The following is a 15,998-nucleotide window of genomic DNA, read 5'->3' as shown; positions in this document are numbered from 1 at the left end:
GCCTCAAACAATGGCATTAATAACGCCGAGTTTTACAAGGTTTGTGAAGTTTACGTGACGTCCCACGTCAACATGCGTCCTGGCGTCACACACAAATACTGGACGTGTTGTGCACTGCGGCTTCAATGCAGCTCGTACGCAAATTCCATTCAACCACAATCCACAAGTCCGAGAAAAGAGGTTTTATATCGGTACAAATGTAAACTGGGAATAGCAAAAGACGGCAGTCCTGTGACTTACGATAGGATTATGATGATAATGATATAAACGCGTGCCTAACGAAGACGAAGCAGATCGTGCACGCAGGCTGCCGCTTCGCTGTCTTCACGACGACAATTAGCAACGAGTAGAATGTGTAAGGGTTTATTGGGGGTTAGATCGCAGACACATTAATGTGTCGTCAAACCCGCCACCACCCGGCACAGCCAACTAGTACGGTTTGTCACGTAAACAGAACGTGGCAATTCGTTACTAGTACAACACTAGTGTGTCGTGTAGTGTATAGTGCAGTGTATAGTAGTGTATAGTTTAGTGTACTAGTACAGCACTAGTGTGTAGTGTATAATAGTGTATAGTGTAGTGTACTAGTACAGCACTAGTGCGTAGTGTATAGTGTAGAGTAGTTTATAGTGTAGTGTATAGTAGTGTAGTGTACTAGTACAGCACTAGTGTGTAGTGTATAGTGTAGTGTACTAGTACAGCACTAGTGCGTAGTGTATAGTGTAGAGTAGTTTATAGTGTAGTGTATAGTAGTGTAGTGTACTAGTACAGCACTAGTGTGTAGTGTAGTGTATAGTAGTGTAGTGTACTAGTACAGCACTAGTGTAGAGTAGTGTATAGTGTAGTGTACTAGTACAGCACTAGTGTGTAGTGTATAGTGTAGAGTAGTGTATAGTGTAGTGTACTAGTACAGCACTAGTGTATAGTGTAGAGTAGTGTATAGTGTAGTGTACTAGTACAGCACTAGCGCGTAGTGTACAGTGTAGTGTACGAGTACAGCACTAGTTTATATAGTGTAGTGTATAGTGTAGTGTACTAGGACAGCACACCGGTGTGTTGGAGAGCCAATCCACGTTTACAAAGTGGATTTACTCATCAACACACCGGTGTGCTGTACTCTTAACGAATTGGCACCTTCTGTTTGCGTGACAAACCTTACTTGGGTGGAGGGTTACGACACATTTATACTTACGCGATCTAACCCCACTTTTATTTTAGTGAACAATATTTGGTCGCGAGAGCCTACGCGTTGCAAAAAAACCCTAAAAAGCACACAAATTACTCTTCGGTAAAGAAAAAATAAAATAAATAATAGATCACAATTTGTTATTTCTACGTGATGTTACCGAAAGAACCACGAAAGCTTCCAATTAAGATAAAGAGCACAAATTGTTTGCTCTTAAAAACACTTCGTGAAAATCCATTCCAGGGCGTCCGTGCGACCGCGCGCGGCTCGCGCCTCCACCCGCCACGTGCGCCGCCACTCCACTCCGCCTCTTCCCTCGCGCCCACGCCGGGCGGGGCGGACGTCATCACAGCGCGCGCGCGCCCCCGCAGACCGCGCTCGCGACCACCGCCGTGTGGGGGAGGGGCGGGCGAGGGCAAGGGGGGGGATAGGGGCGGGGCTGCTTGGGGGAGGGGGGGTTGTGACTGGGCAGCGGCTGAAGTTTACCCCCCCCACACACCCCCACCCCTCACCACCGGAAGCGACGTCATCCATCCGCGTGCACCCGCGATTTCCCGTCCCCGCCAAAAAACCCCCCGCACGAGTGGGAAGAGGAAACCCACGTGGTGCGCGCGTTAGCCAATGGGGCGGCGAGAATGTGGCTGCGGGGGAGGGGGGGTTTCACTCGAGAGGGTTGGCGGGGGGGGCTGTGACCAAGCTGGGAGATGTTGGGGGGGAGTGAGGGGCGGGGTAGCGGAGGATAAAAGGCGGGGCCCGTGGGGGGGGGGGGCGTGGTCAGAGTGAAGGAGGGGCGGGGCTGCGGGGGGGGGAGGGGTTTCGTTTCCGCCTGCGCGAGACTCCGCGGTGTCTGGCCGCGCGGGGCGGTGCGCAGCGGCTTCTGAGGCGGCGTTTAAACAAACTTTTATTTTATAAATGTTTCACACTCTTTATTGTTTTTTGCTTAAGTTGTTTTCTCGTTGATGTTCGCGTTGCGGAGCGGGTTTTTTTTATTCAAATCGGCGTTAAAAAAAATTGGAAGAAAATGTTTCGCCTCGCGATCGACCGACCCCCTCCTCCTCGCAAGCCATCAAGAAGAGAATAATTTAATTGATTTAACACAAGAACGTGGAACGGGGGTGGGGGGTTAAAGTAAGATTCGCGACCGGTGCGGTACTTATCGCGACAAGGCAATTAAGAAAGAAAGAGAGAGACAGAAGGAGAGAGCGAGAGGAGAGGGAGGGCACCCTAAGACGGTGAAGACGACGCGCGGCTCGTGACTGGGATCCAAGTCTTGTTGTGGTTGCGTTCGGCAGCAGACGGCCGTCAAGAGTAGGAGCCGCACAACGCCACCAATCAGCAACAACACCACCAGCAACACCGCCACTACAACGTGTGCAGGAGAAGCTACGCGACTCGCAACTGTAACACGAGCAGCGACCGCAGCCATAGCGCTACCACCACCAGCCAGCAGCAGTAGCCACGGACACCACCACCACTCGTAGCAGCAACACATCAATACGCCAACATCGACACGAATACCAATAATAGTCACTGATCGTAGCACATCCCCCAACACTATCGATCACAACCAACAACCACCACCACAACCACCACCACAACTAACCAAGAGAATCGTCACCAACACCAAAAGCCACAAACGCCGCCGCCAGCAGCATCATCAGTAACACGACCACCCGCAGCGGTCTTCACCAGTGACCCTGTAACAGTCGGGGTAACAGTCGTGGTAACAGTAGTAGTGTGGAGGAGGGGTAACAGTGGAGGTAACAGTCGGGGTAACAGTAGTAGTTTTGAGGAGGAGGAGGGGGGGTGCTGAGAGGAGAGACCGAGTGGCGTGGAGGGGGGTGTGCGTGCGACACGACGACGAGGAGGAGGCGCTCCGCACCCGGCCATGGAGACGCACGTGTCGTGCCTCTTCCCCGAGATCCTGGCGCTCATCTTCAGCTACCTGGACGTGCGGGACAAGGGCCGCGCCGCCCAGACCTGCTCGGCCTGGCGCGACGCCGCCTACCACCGCTCCGTGTGGCGCGGCGTGGAGGCGAAGCTGCACCTGCGGCGCGCCAACCCGTCACTCTTCCCCTCGCTGCAGACACGCGGCATCGCACGAGTGCAGGTCTCGGACACCACCCACACACCCACCCACACACACCACCACCCACACGCGCCACCCACACGCGCCACCCACACGCACCACCCACACGCACCACCCACACGCACCACCCACACGCACCACCCACACGCACCACCCACACGCCCCACCCACACGCACCACACACACGCACACACCGCCCGCACACACCGCCCGCACACACCGCCCACACACACCACCACCCACACACAGCACCACCCACACGCACCACCCACACGCACCACCCACACGCACCACCCACACGCACCACCCACACGCACCACCCACACGCACCACCCACACGCACCACCCACACGCACCACCCACACGCACACACCACCACCCACACACACCACCACCCACACACACCACCACCCACACACCACCACCCACACACACACACACACCACCCACACACACACACGCACCACCCACCCGCACCACCCACACGCACCACCCACACGCACCACCCACACGCACCACCCACACGCACCACCCACACGCACCACCCACACGCACCACCCACACGCACCACCCACACGCACACACCGCCCACACACACCACCCCCAACCACCCACACGCACCACCCACACGCACCACCCACACGCACCACCCACACGCACCACCCACACGCACCACCCACACGCACCACCCACACGCACCACCCACACGCACCACCCACACGCACCACCCACACGCACCACCCACACGCACCACCCACACGCACCACCCACACGCACCACCCACACGCACCACCCACACGCACCACCCACACGCACCACCCACACGCACCACCCACACACACCACCCCCAACACCACCCCAATGGTTGATCGCCGCTGTGGCCGTCTTCTCCCCCCCCTCTTCCCGTCGTTCTCTATCTCTCTATAACGCTGTAGCGCGTGTACACACACACACACTCACGTGTGTACACACACACACGTGTGTACGCACACACAGGCGATGGTAAGAGGGGTGGGAGAGATGGGCCCCTTCTGTGTGGAGCAGCACCGCTCGCTTGTGTACCTGCTGCCCGCGGGCGTGTACAATGTGGGTAGTTTGGTGATGTGTGTGTGACTGTTAGTAGTTGCCTGTGTGTGTTCTGTGTCTGTGGTGTGGCGAGTGTGGTTACTGTGTGGCGATGGTGTGTGCGGTCATTTGTACACGTGGTGTGTTCTTTTTGTGGTCGCCTATGGTGTGGTGTGTTGTGTGGTTTAGTGTCTTGTGAGGGTGTGCGAGTACATCTGTGAGTGCTGTATGGCATCGTCTACTATGGTAATGTGTGCATGTACAGTACATACAGGCGTACTGTACGAGTTTACACTCGCGCACTGTACACTACTGTACTCAACTGTACCGGCACTTGCTCTGAACTATGCATGCAACGATGTACTTTACACTGTACACGCGTACTGTGAACTAAACACAACCTCGTCCATGTCTACACATTGACACGTGTCACATACTTGAGTCGCGAGCACACGCTTGCTACACACCATTCGCTTGTCCTGCACACTAACTCTACGTATACACTTGCATATGCACGCATGTTCCTGTGCTGCATACTTGGCCAACCGGACTTCTACAAACACGTCTGTATACTCTCAATACGACTCGTTTAGAATTTTCATTCTATACGCGAGATTTTGCGAAGCGTGTGGCGTCTTAACTAGTTTCTTACACTGTGTGCATTGCGCAGAGATGCTGGGCATTAATGCAACTTCATCCATGCAGGCACCTTGCATATGCTGTGCTTTTTCCCCCCCATTATTGAGTTTTCCCGAAAGTACTCAAACCTCTATCGCCGTCCGCCCTCGACAATTAAGTGGTACAGAGTAACTACATCGGGTTCTGTCGAGGTCCCAACAAATGTCCTTCTTGCTCAACAAACTTATTATACGGTTCTAGATTATTATACGGTACCAGACTTTCGGTTTTGTTCATTTTATCTTTTAGCCCAACTCTTTTTTTTTGTAGCTTTTGATGTTAAAGGTGGCATCGTTTTCAAGAGTTTCCGTTCTTGTAGTTTTATAAAGACTCGTGGTCGGTGCAATTTAATGCGTCCCTAATATTGATGCATTTATTTTCTCCAGCACTATCTTTGGAGAATATCTTTTATAAAATTTTGCTTGCTCTGAGCCTTGATGAGACGTTTGACCCCTTCTGATTTTCGTATTCTGTTACGTTTTTCAATCGGCGCATAGGTGCTCTGCGTTTATACAGTAACTAGTTGTATTATTGCCTTTAAATGTAACGCCTTGATTCGCGGGATCTTGGACAAATGCATAATTTCCACAGTTTATTTTCGCATTCTCATAGCCTGGAATAATGGTGTTTGATTTCCGTATTTTTCTAGGATCTTTATTGTCATTTGTAGAAAACCTTTTTTTTTCTAAATCCCAATTGCCTTGCCTCCGTTGTACATTGATTTAGTTCTCTGGTCTTGGTGAACAGTTTCCGGTAGGTGTACTAAGAGACTAATGGGCTTCTAGTTATTAGTCGGTTTTGTCTCCACGCGTGAGAAAAACATCACGACGCAATTTAATTGTGTAAACATTCAGTAAATGGGTCTCCTTTAATCCATCCACTACGCATTTCGGTACTGTATAGTGCCATGTTGCTTGGTTAGGGTTACTATTTGGGGATGTTTCGGTCTTTTACTTTGTAGTGTGCCTGAACGCGATGAAGGTTTGCAATCATTGCATATGCCCGGTTTGGAATTGAGATCGGAAACGTGGTTTCTGACACGTACAATGGGAGAGGCAGTAGAATATTATTCTATGTACATCTCATTTTAGGACTCTATTAATCGGCAGCCATGATAATATGGCGAGGCCCAGACATCCAGCCTCGCATGTTGATGCGGTGACTGTCCTCAATCCTTGCCCAAATTAGACTTTGCTATGGGTATTTACTGGTATAGGACGATTATACTTTAAGTGTTAGTCTTATAGTTTTTTCTAAGGGACATTCTCCATTTGTCGTGTTATATTTAGTGTGGCGCCGTGACGCAGTGTTTAATGCACTGTGCTTTGAACCCAGCGAACCGAGTTCAATTCTTGGCCACGGCACAATCAGCTGCCATTGACGTCTAACCGGATCCAGACTTCACAAAGCCACACCAGTGGTGTGAAGTATGATGACAGAATGGGGAGGCCATCATCCAGCCGTAGATTTAACAAAGGGGCTGTTTTCAATGTGTATTCATTGTAATCGTGGAATGTTAGTGTATCGTTAAAAGTTATTCTGATTTAATGATTAGTAACGTTCGAATTGGTTTATTGTCAGTAATTGAACTACAGTCTGTGTTTTAGTATGGGGCTATTCTTACATGGGTTGTTCTGCAGATAGTCTCAGCCTTGTGGGGTAATTGTTGCATTTTTTATGTAAACTATATTCAATTGTCTTATTAAACCAATTGATAGACTACTTTTATATTCACTAGTTGCAGCTCTGCTGGGAAATACGCCGGGGTAAGATGACAAAGACTTGAATGAAATAATACTGTACATGCAAATTTGAGACGTCAAATTTGCACCCGCAATAATTGGTCGTGGGTAGGGTGCATGGTTGCTAGACTGGATTAGACCGGGTGACGGAATGACGGCCCAAGGAGAGGGAACATGTCCAGCATTGGCTACGGAGGAGTGGCAAGATTGGGCTCCTGTGCGGGGGGGGGGGGGGCAAGTTAGATTTATAGAATAGCAAGACTGAGGGATTGCTGTTGATTATGGGGAGACCTTCAGCCAGAGGTGGCTGCATCGTGCCTGTTTAAGTGTAAATTTGCTGCATTTGAAGTCACAACTCCCCTCGTCTTCTGTACACATTTTATTCACTACATCTTAACATGTATATGTACGCATACGCACATTCATGTATATCCTCGCATGGAATATAAAACTCGCATGTACGACACGCATACTGCATATAAATGTGAAAGTTCGTGATTTTTCTGTACAAATGAGCATTGAAGTGTGACCCCTTTCTCCCATTTTACACTATTTGCCAGCGGTGAAAATTCCTCATTCGTATGACAGGGACGAGTTCTTGCCGAGTTCTCCATAAAGTGGTACTTGGTTTTATTGACCCCGAATGAATCTCATGTGGCATCTACCCCCAACAAGGATTTGCACCTGCAAGCTTAACACCTGGTGACCTGCTCAAACTGCCACCGAGCCAAGGCCCCCTTTGCCAAATATGTTAACAATGATATACCATACACAACAGCAACAGCCATTCGCCACCAAGTGGCGGTGACGTCACCACGGCATTTGTGCCAGGCTATGTGCACTTTACGGCCATGAAGTGTCAAACGCCCACTGGCAGGAGGTCACGGGACAAACCCAGGTGCCATGGGTTGACTGACGGATGAGTGGCCGATGCCACCACCTGTGCCCCCTACTGTGCCAAATGTCTGTTTTAGCCGCACGGCTCTTCACTCGTTCTGAAGTGTAGCTCCTCTGCCCTCCGTCTGTTGCTGTAGGACGACAGCCTCCACATGAACAAACACATACTGTATACACTCATACATGTTGTATACGTCCATGCTGCATCCACTTAAGTACACTAACGTATTCTCCACACACATACTCTCACACTAAGTAATTGATTGCACTCGATGAGTTTCGGATTGAATTTGTTGTATTCAATTTAATATTTAGATTTGACCATAATACATTGCATACGAATTTACTTTCGTGTATCCATTTACTGTTCACTAATATAGGTTCACGATGTATATACGGGACATAAACTGACATGCACATACTGTATACTTGCACGTGTACTATATTCGAATCCATATTGTGTATATGTACATAGTACATGAACTCCCACGTGCACCATCAAGTATTCATCTGCCTTTGTTTCTATGTAACGTGTACATACAATGCGACTGCACTCCTGCATGCACACGTAAACACTGGAGGAGGACATGGAAGCCCTCGCGTTTCCCTTCACACAAGAAAGGTTACTGGGGGTTTCCGGGCTTCCCGTACAAGGGAAAGGTCAGAGAGAGCACTCAGGTTACATTCCACAAAGGAATGGTTCCCAGGGAATGGTGCAGAGGTCCTAGGTTCAGGGCACGAATGGTGTAGGTGGCCCCAGACTGCCCTCCTCAAGAGATGGGTCCAGTGCGTTGTCGAGCTCCCCAGTTTTCCCTTCACAAAGTAAATGTTCGGAGTGGGTGGAGGGGAGCCAGAGTTTACTTTCACATGGGAATGCATGGTGGTGCCAGGCGGTCATTGCGTTCATCTCCAGATGGCGAGGTCGAAGGTTCGAATCCCAACATGGTATTTATAATTTTATTCTGTATCATTGTCTTTTTGCTACTGTACTTACTGCACCGTATGGTGATTTCTGTTTTTCCTTCTGTGAAGTAGACCTTTTTACATGTTTTATTCATTTGTAAGATTTTGTTCCAGCGTTGGCATCTAAATGTAGCCCAATTTGACCATTACGCATACTGAACATTCATAATTTGTGATGTTCCCGCTGTTGTTACAGCTTTGATCTGGTAACTTTCGCCATGCAACAATGGTTATCTTGCACGAAACCATTTTCAACTCCATGTTCATCATGAGCACGGCCTTGCAACATGAAAATGTACAATAGTTTAATGTTTTGGACAATTGCGCTTATAATCTTGCTGAAAGGTTCCTGACCACCTTCAGAAATATTAGCCTGCTGTACATTTTTTTAGAAGGTCGTGCTAACCCACAAACGTGAGTATTTTATTTTGCACCACTTACAATTCAATCTTTTATTTTCATCCAGGTTTCATAAAAAAATAAACGTTTTCACCTAATATAAAAGGCATAAATTACTATTTTAGATCAAATAAAAAAAATACTTGTAACGAGGTGGGATGCTGATGGGACATTGTCTCCATCGAGAGACAGAGGGAAATGCATGATGTAAGGGTGAAACATTTATGTAAAAATTGGAAAGTTGGCCATTTTGTGCTCTTACAAATTGGTTAATCACCTACAGGAAGTGGCCGGGTGGCTATGGGAGCTAATGGTTGTACTGGAGCAGCACATGGGTTCGGCTAGGCAGCGACCCGTGATTAAGCCACATTCTTGAGTACAGTGAGTTGATGGTTTCAACCCGGTCATCACCGACTGCACAAAGTACATTGTTGTAGTTTTGTCTGTTCGGGTTGCACCGGGTGTTTGTGAAAGCATGCTGCCCGGCATTTCGCTACACGTGCGGAGAGCTTCATTGTCAAAAGCCATCTCATCACGACTGCCAAAACCTATGCAGTAGTGTCACACAGATTGCTCTTGGGCATAAATGGCCTACCCCCAGCTTGGAGACTTTTAAGTATAAATAATATATAATGTATTGTATATTGGACGATTGCCATGTGGGAATGAAGGGGGGTGCATTCCAGTGTTGGGTAAGAGGCCCACTTTGAGCGACTCCAGAAGTAGTGTGGTGGTTGGTGCCGCCTTCCGTGGTCCATTCTCCAATGCGAGGTTTTGCTGCTCGAGGATTCTAGAAGGACGGCGTTTCCTCATTCCATGGAGCTCTTGACAGAGCAGATGTCGATGTGATTAGTAATAACAAACAACAATGCGACGTGTCTGCATACAAAATATACTTCCTGGCACATGAACGTCCGTGACACAGCACATCTGTATTTTACAAACTCGTGTATTGAATAAAGGATTGTATTGATCGTTAGCACTCTTTTTATCCTTGAGTAATATTACTCGAGTATTACATCTGCCATCAAGTGGATGTTAAAGATGCATTGATGACCTTCAACATGCCCTCCGGGTTCCTTTTGTTAAGGTTTACATTTTAAATTCCCTACAATACAAAGACTTGCTGACTGGTAAGCCAGTGGGAGATCTACTATAACACCATCTATTTAATTCCAATCTTTAAAATTCGGCAGTGACTGAAGCTCTGCCTGTGTTTACTTGGTCTGTAATTAATGATACACCGATTCCGACTGATAATGCTCACAATGCATGCATTTTATTTTTCATGTGCGAATCCAGTTAAGATTTGTAAATGAGAGAAACTGCATGTAAGAAAAATGAAATGGTGTTAACGTGACGTTTTTTTTGTGAATAAAATTGCGACTCTACAGCCTATAACAGTGTTATACCAACTTGTTTTAATGCATGGTCACCCATGCAAGCACTAGCCAGGCTCAAACCTGCTTGTTTTCCAGGATCTGACTATATTTGGGCACATTCTAGGTAATTTAATCATTGGTTATGAACTGTGCAACGCATCTTTTTAAATGTCCATTTCCTTCCACCTGAGACTGAACCTTTGTTTTGTTTGCTGTGCACTGCAGGTGCTGAGCCTTCGCCGCAGCCTGAGCTACGTGGTGCAGGGCCTCCCGCGGCTTGAGAGCCTCAACCTGAGCGGCTGCTACAACCTGACGGACGCTGGGCTCGGCCACGCCTTCATGCACGACACCCCGTCGCTCAGTGTGCTCAACCTCAGCCTTTGCAAGCAGGTCACCGACAGCAGCTTGGAGCGCATCGCGCAGCACCTCAAAGGCTTGCAGGTGCTGGACTTGGCGGGCTGCAGCAACGTCACCAACGGTGGCCTCTTCCTGGTCGCGTGGGGGTTGCGCGGCCTCAAGAGCCTCAACCTGCGCAGTTGCCGCCACGTGTCGGACGCGGGCATCGCGCACCTGGCCGGCCTGACGGAGGCCGAGGGCTGCACCGGCCTGGAGCACCTGACGCTACAGGACTGCCAGAAGCTGAGCGACGCGGCGCTCAAGTGTGTGGCGCGTGGCCTGACCAACCTCAAGACATTGAACCTGAGCTTCTGCGGCGGCATCTCCGATGCGGGCATGGTGCACCTGTCGCACATGGCGAGCCTCCGGACGCTGAACCTGCGCTCGTGCGACAATATCAGCGATGCGGGCATCATGCATCTGTCGACGGGCACGCTGCGGCTCGGCGGTCTCGACTTGTCGTTTTGCGACAAGGTGGCCGACCAGAGTCTGGCGAACGTGGCGCAGGGCCTGTACCACCTCAAGTCTCTGTCGCTTTGCTCTTGCCACATCAGCGACGACGGGCTGGACAGGATGGTGCGGCAAATGAGCAGCCTGCGCACGCTCAACATCGGGCAGTGCACGCGCATCACCGACAAGGGCCTGGAGCTCATCGCGGACCACCTGACGCAGCTCACGGGCATCGACCTATACGGATGCACCCGCATCACCAAGCGAGGGCTGGAGAGGATCACGCAGCTGCCCTGCCTCAAGGTGCTCAACCTGGGACTCTGGCAGATGACGGAGAGTGACCGAGTGAGATGAGACACGGCCGAGTGCCCCCTTCCGTCAACACGTTCGGTCGGCAATGCGTTTTTAAAGAGACGGTGGCGAGGACTATTTGTGGACGTGATGACTAAGGGTGGTGGTGGTCGCGATGGCGATGTGGTGATCGCTAATGATGGTGGCTGCGATGTGGAGTTTTTAAGACATCGGAACTGAATAAAGTCTTTCTAAAATGAGAACCGCTGTCATGACCCTGAGCATGTGATGAACAGTGGAAAGCGCTGGTACTGAAAGTGAGGAGTGAAGATACAGTTGAATGTCTGGCTTTAAAATGAAATGACTGAAATGACTTAAGATGGTTGGGCATACGACAGGATTGAAAAGGAGGTCCTTTTTCAAGCATATTTGTTTGAACATACGCTTTGAATGCAGCTATTTTTATTAAAGTTTTTTTGTATAACTGACTTGTATGTTATATACAATACAATGAAATGTAACATGTAAACACTGCAAACAGTATTTTGATGGCACAATTGTAGTTTTAACCCCTTTCTTTAATTTTCTTTTTTGCTGTTGAGCATGGCATTGCTTTTGGATTTTTCAGGTCAGTTGATGAGAAAGCGAAAAAGTGGGGGGGAAGAATACCAATTTTAGTGTCCTGTGAGTGAGCATCAGAGTTATATCTGTTGACATGGGCATAGCCACAAGATGAAACATTCTGTTGGAGTTAGCAGGCAGGAGCTTGTGCTCGTTGTGGCTTGGATTATTTTACTCTTAACAACAAAGCACCAACTGCTGCTTTTATTTTAATTTAATATGTGAAACCACTTTCGCATTGCAGCGTTTCATTTAACTAACGAGATGAAAAACTTAGACCTGCCCATGGCTCAGATGTCTGCCAATCAAGATAATTCTGCTTTTCTTTTCATATTACAATACTAGTGATGGATGGGGGTTGTCATGGAGAGCTGGAAAAATGGTTGCTTGCAAGATCTGAATCTCAAACCACTGCTCCCACTCGGGTGGGGCCAACTCTTTAACAAGTGGTGCTTGGGAAATTGACTTTTGCAGTGAAACCCCCTGTTTAAATTATTTCTTGCACCTGACATACAGCAGACCTACGTTGTTGTTGGGCGGTTAAACACTGCATTCATATTTGGCCCTAGATTTTTACAACTTTATCACCTTCCTTAAAAGCCTTGACTTGGAGCTATGGGAACAAGGATTTTTAAAACTGGTTTCAGGCGATGGTGTTATTTTGTGAGACTGGTGTGGTTCTACCAAGGGCATTGTGGGCTATAATGTAACGGATCCGTGAGTTTTTGTTGATACAATTTAAGACAAACGGCACATCATATGGATACATAGTTGCATATTCTTTTCTAGATGTGTGTCACACATTTTTTGGACCAATTTTTTTTCTTTACGAAAGATTTTGCTGCAGTTTTAGAATTGGGATTTGCAAAAAAAATCTTAAGAGACATGACGGGTCACACTGAACATAGGGATTAAAAAAAATTGTGTTTTTTCATGCTATAGCCTGAAATGCAATCTCCTGAAACTGAGGTTTAGAAACAAAGTTGTGCCGTTTTCCCATAGCTCGTTTAAATATTGGGTCGACTTGCTCCGCTGTGGCCTCATGGTATCATACTAAGATATGCACTCATTCGGTGCATAGCTGCACTTAATGTAAAATGTCACTCCCAGCAACTGGCATAAACTGCTTTTGTTTGGAGCACATGCCAGAGCTGGGGAAATGCATTTGGAAATGAGTAATTTTGAGTTTTTCTTACTGTTCTCTTTACTGCCATTCTTGGGGGGGGGGGGGGGGAAACAATGTCAGAGGTCTTTTGCATGAGAGACTTAAGATATCTGTTTAAAAAAAAACACCTTTGTGAATTTTGAAATTTTTGACGTTACAGATGGGTGAGACGTGCTTTTAAGGTTCTGGGGTGCTCCCATAGCATGCTTGTTGCGTTTTGGATTTGTACGAGTCTGTTTCATTTCACTTAAAAGGCCAGGAATGTTAAAAAAAGAGAACAGTTTGTTTAAATGTTTACATTTTTATCTGAATCTGCGCCCAACTGTCTTAAGTGTGTTCTATAGCAATAATATTGGCTGGACCCACTTGGAAGCCAGTGGCTGGCTTTTTAATTTGACGTCAGCTTCAGCGGAAGTGTGCGAATCAACACTGGCGATGACTAATGCTGACGGTGAATCAACATTTGACGGTGACTTTTAATGACACGATGGGGGGGGTGGGGGGCATCGCTTGACTTGCGTTATTTCTTTTTAATCCTTAATTTTGGATGAGGACATTGCAAAGTGAGGAACCATCACGGACTGTAAATTGTCAAAACTAACTATATTTTTTAAAAAGAATGTTTAAGAAGTTTGCAGTCCTAGAACTATGTTTTAAGTGCGTGGGTTGTAATATGTAACCCAGGACAATTATAAATCACTCTTGTTCAAGATTCATTTGAGAAGTTATCAGTTTTGTGAAAAACCCGCTGTTTCGAAACAAGCGGACTTTGTTCTCGTTGAGGACGTGGAACTGGCTGAAGGCATGCTGGGACATTCCTTGTGTGGAAAATAATACTCATTGTAGAGACTGCAGACAAACTGAACATTTGAATGTTCATCTACCTCACTTGGAGCTTGGCTAAGATGGCCCGGGGAGTGAATGCAGTGCACAGACAAATACTTAGTTTTTAAAATGGAAAATGAATTACTTTTTAAACTAAAAAAAAAGGTACTGTACACAACTCCAACCCTTGCTACCTACATATTGCTTAACTGGAACAGTTGTACCTGTTGATTTTGAAACTAACATAGCTTATATATTTTAATAAATAAAATTGCTTTGGGGGGAAAAAGAAACCTGCCCCAAGTGATTGAATACAGCGTAGTACAGTACAGTTGTCATCACTTTAGTAGTCTGCACTCTAATCGTAAAGATGTACAAGCTTAACAATGTAACTGCAGAAATCGATACAAAATTGTGTTAAAAAAAGGAAGATTTTTTTGGGGAGGCACACAATGATATAAAGATTAATGGAATCTTTCCAGGAAACATTTTTTAAGAATGAACTGGGGGAGGGATGAACTGGCTAAAAAACATTTGTTTTTATGAACTGTACAATTTCAGCTCTACTATGTAGACGTGTGATGAAACGTGTACTGTATTTGAAAAGCACACCCGCTGTATTTATGCTGAGAGATTAAAACAATTATTAAAAATATAATCTGAAAGAAAGAGGATCGTGCCGCTGTGTTTTTTAGTATGTGCAGTGCTGCGCTCTTTAAACACAACGTTGGCTCTGGGTATGGGTTTAAGAGTTGGCATTCCATGTAATGAAAACTGAATGAAACAATTCCCTAGTTGTTTACAGTAACATTTTTCCAAGTTGTGGATTCATTTTTTTACGAAAGCTTTCGGCCGTAAACTGTTTTTTGGGATCGTGCAAGAGGAGTTTGGCGCATCTGGGGGGGGGGGGGGGCTCACTGACGGCCATCTCGTTTCCGCCACGTGCAGTGGCAGAAAAATAGTTTCCTCCAACGAAGAGCGGGAGCATCCAAAGAAGGGAGAGATTGTTAAGCTATCTGCTTTCACTTTTCCTGCTTTCAAGCAGATGGTGGTCAATATGCAATCTTGTCAAGAGCAGAGCTGTCTGTTGCTTCCCTGACCAAATGAATTATCCCTGTATGTACACCCCTTAAGTTGTATGCACCCAGTGGAGGCTAGCCCTATACAGAGATTGCAAATCGGGCCTTTTCAATTTTGCTAATTAAAGGCGAATGAAGTTAACCCATGGGTACATTTCCCTTGAACAAATGTTGCATATTATCAACATAGGATTCGTAATTATTGGTGTTCAGTGTGCTGATAGATTATCTTTTTTTAAAACTGTGCAGCAATAATACAATTTTGAGTGATTTGTGGCTCTACAAATATGCGAGAAGTCGGCCAGGGCTGTCCACTTTTCACTTGAATTGCATCCTCATTCACATGTTCTATCTACAGCTGAGTGATGTGAAACAAGGCTGGGAGGAGGGAGAGCGGACCGGTGTTGAGTGCACGCGTCTGCAGTAACAATGTGCAACAATAAACGTGTGCTTCGATTTCCCATACTTTGGTTTTATTTGACACCGTTTGTTTTCAAGACCAGTGTTGTAGGACGGTGCCATGCTCTGCGCTGGTCATACTTCAGTTCTAAATAAAGATGTGATGCACTCGTCCAATCCCTTTTGGAAATGACTCTTCACGATACCAACGTGCTGTGTGTTAACGCGCTGTCTCAAACAGCATTTAGGACTCCGATGGCTCCTAATCAAACGTGTGATGCCGTTGTGCTGGAGGCCATTGTCAAGGTCCATAGAGAAGGCAACCGATGATGTTGGGGTGGTTGAGTTGAAACCTGCACATCTTTCGTTGC

At 47.2% G+C, this 15,998-nt stretch overlaps 1 protein-coding gene across 1 annotated transcript; it reads left to right on the top strand.

Annotated features, from left to right (window-relative positions):
• The first annotated feature begins 2,007 nt into the window (after positions 1-2,007).
• Positions 2,008-15,041, top strand: LOC133355409 (F-box/LRR-repeat protein 14-like). The gene is made up of 2 exons (XM_061572689.1): positions 2,008-3,296; positions 10,627-15,041. Exons 1-2 carry the CDS (start codon positions 3,075-3,077, stop codon positions 11,599-11,601), a joined length of 1,197 nt encoding a protein of 398 aa, XP_061428673.1. The 5' UTR covers positions 2,008-3,074; the 3' UTR covers positions 11,602-15,041.
• The last annotated feature ends 957 nt before the right edge of the window (positions 15,042-15,998 follow it).

Source organism: Lethenteron reissneri, chromosome 51 (assembly GCF_015708825.2).
Source record: "Lethenteron reissneri isolate LAM-NWPU_2019-01 chromosome 51, ASM1570882v1, whole genome shotgun sequence".
Taxonomy (NCBI): Eukaryota; Metazoa; Chordata; class Hyperoartia; order Petromyzontiformes; family Petromyzontidae; genus Lethenteron; species Lethenteron reissneri.
The sequence above is the reverse complement of the archived record's forward strand: the minus strand, read 5'-3'. Positions and strand labels throughout refer to the sequence as shown.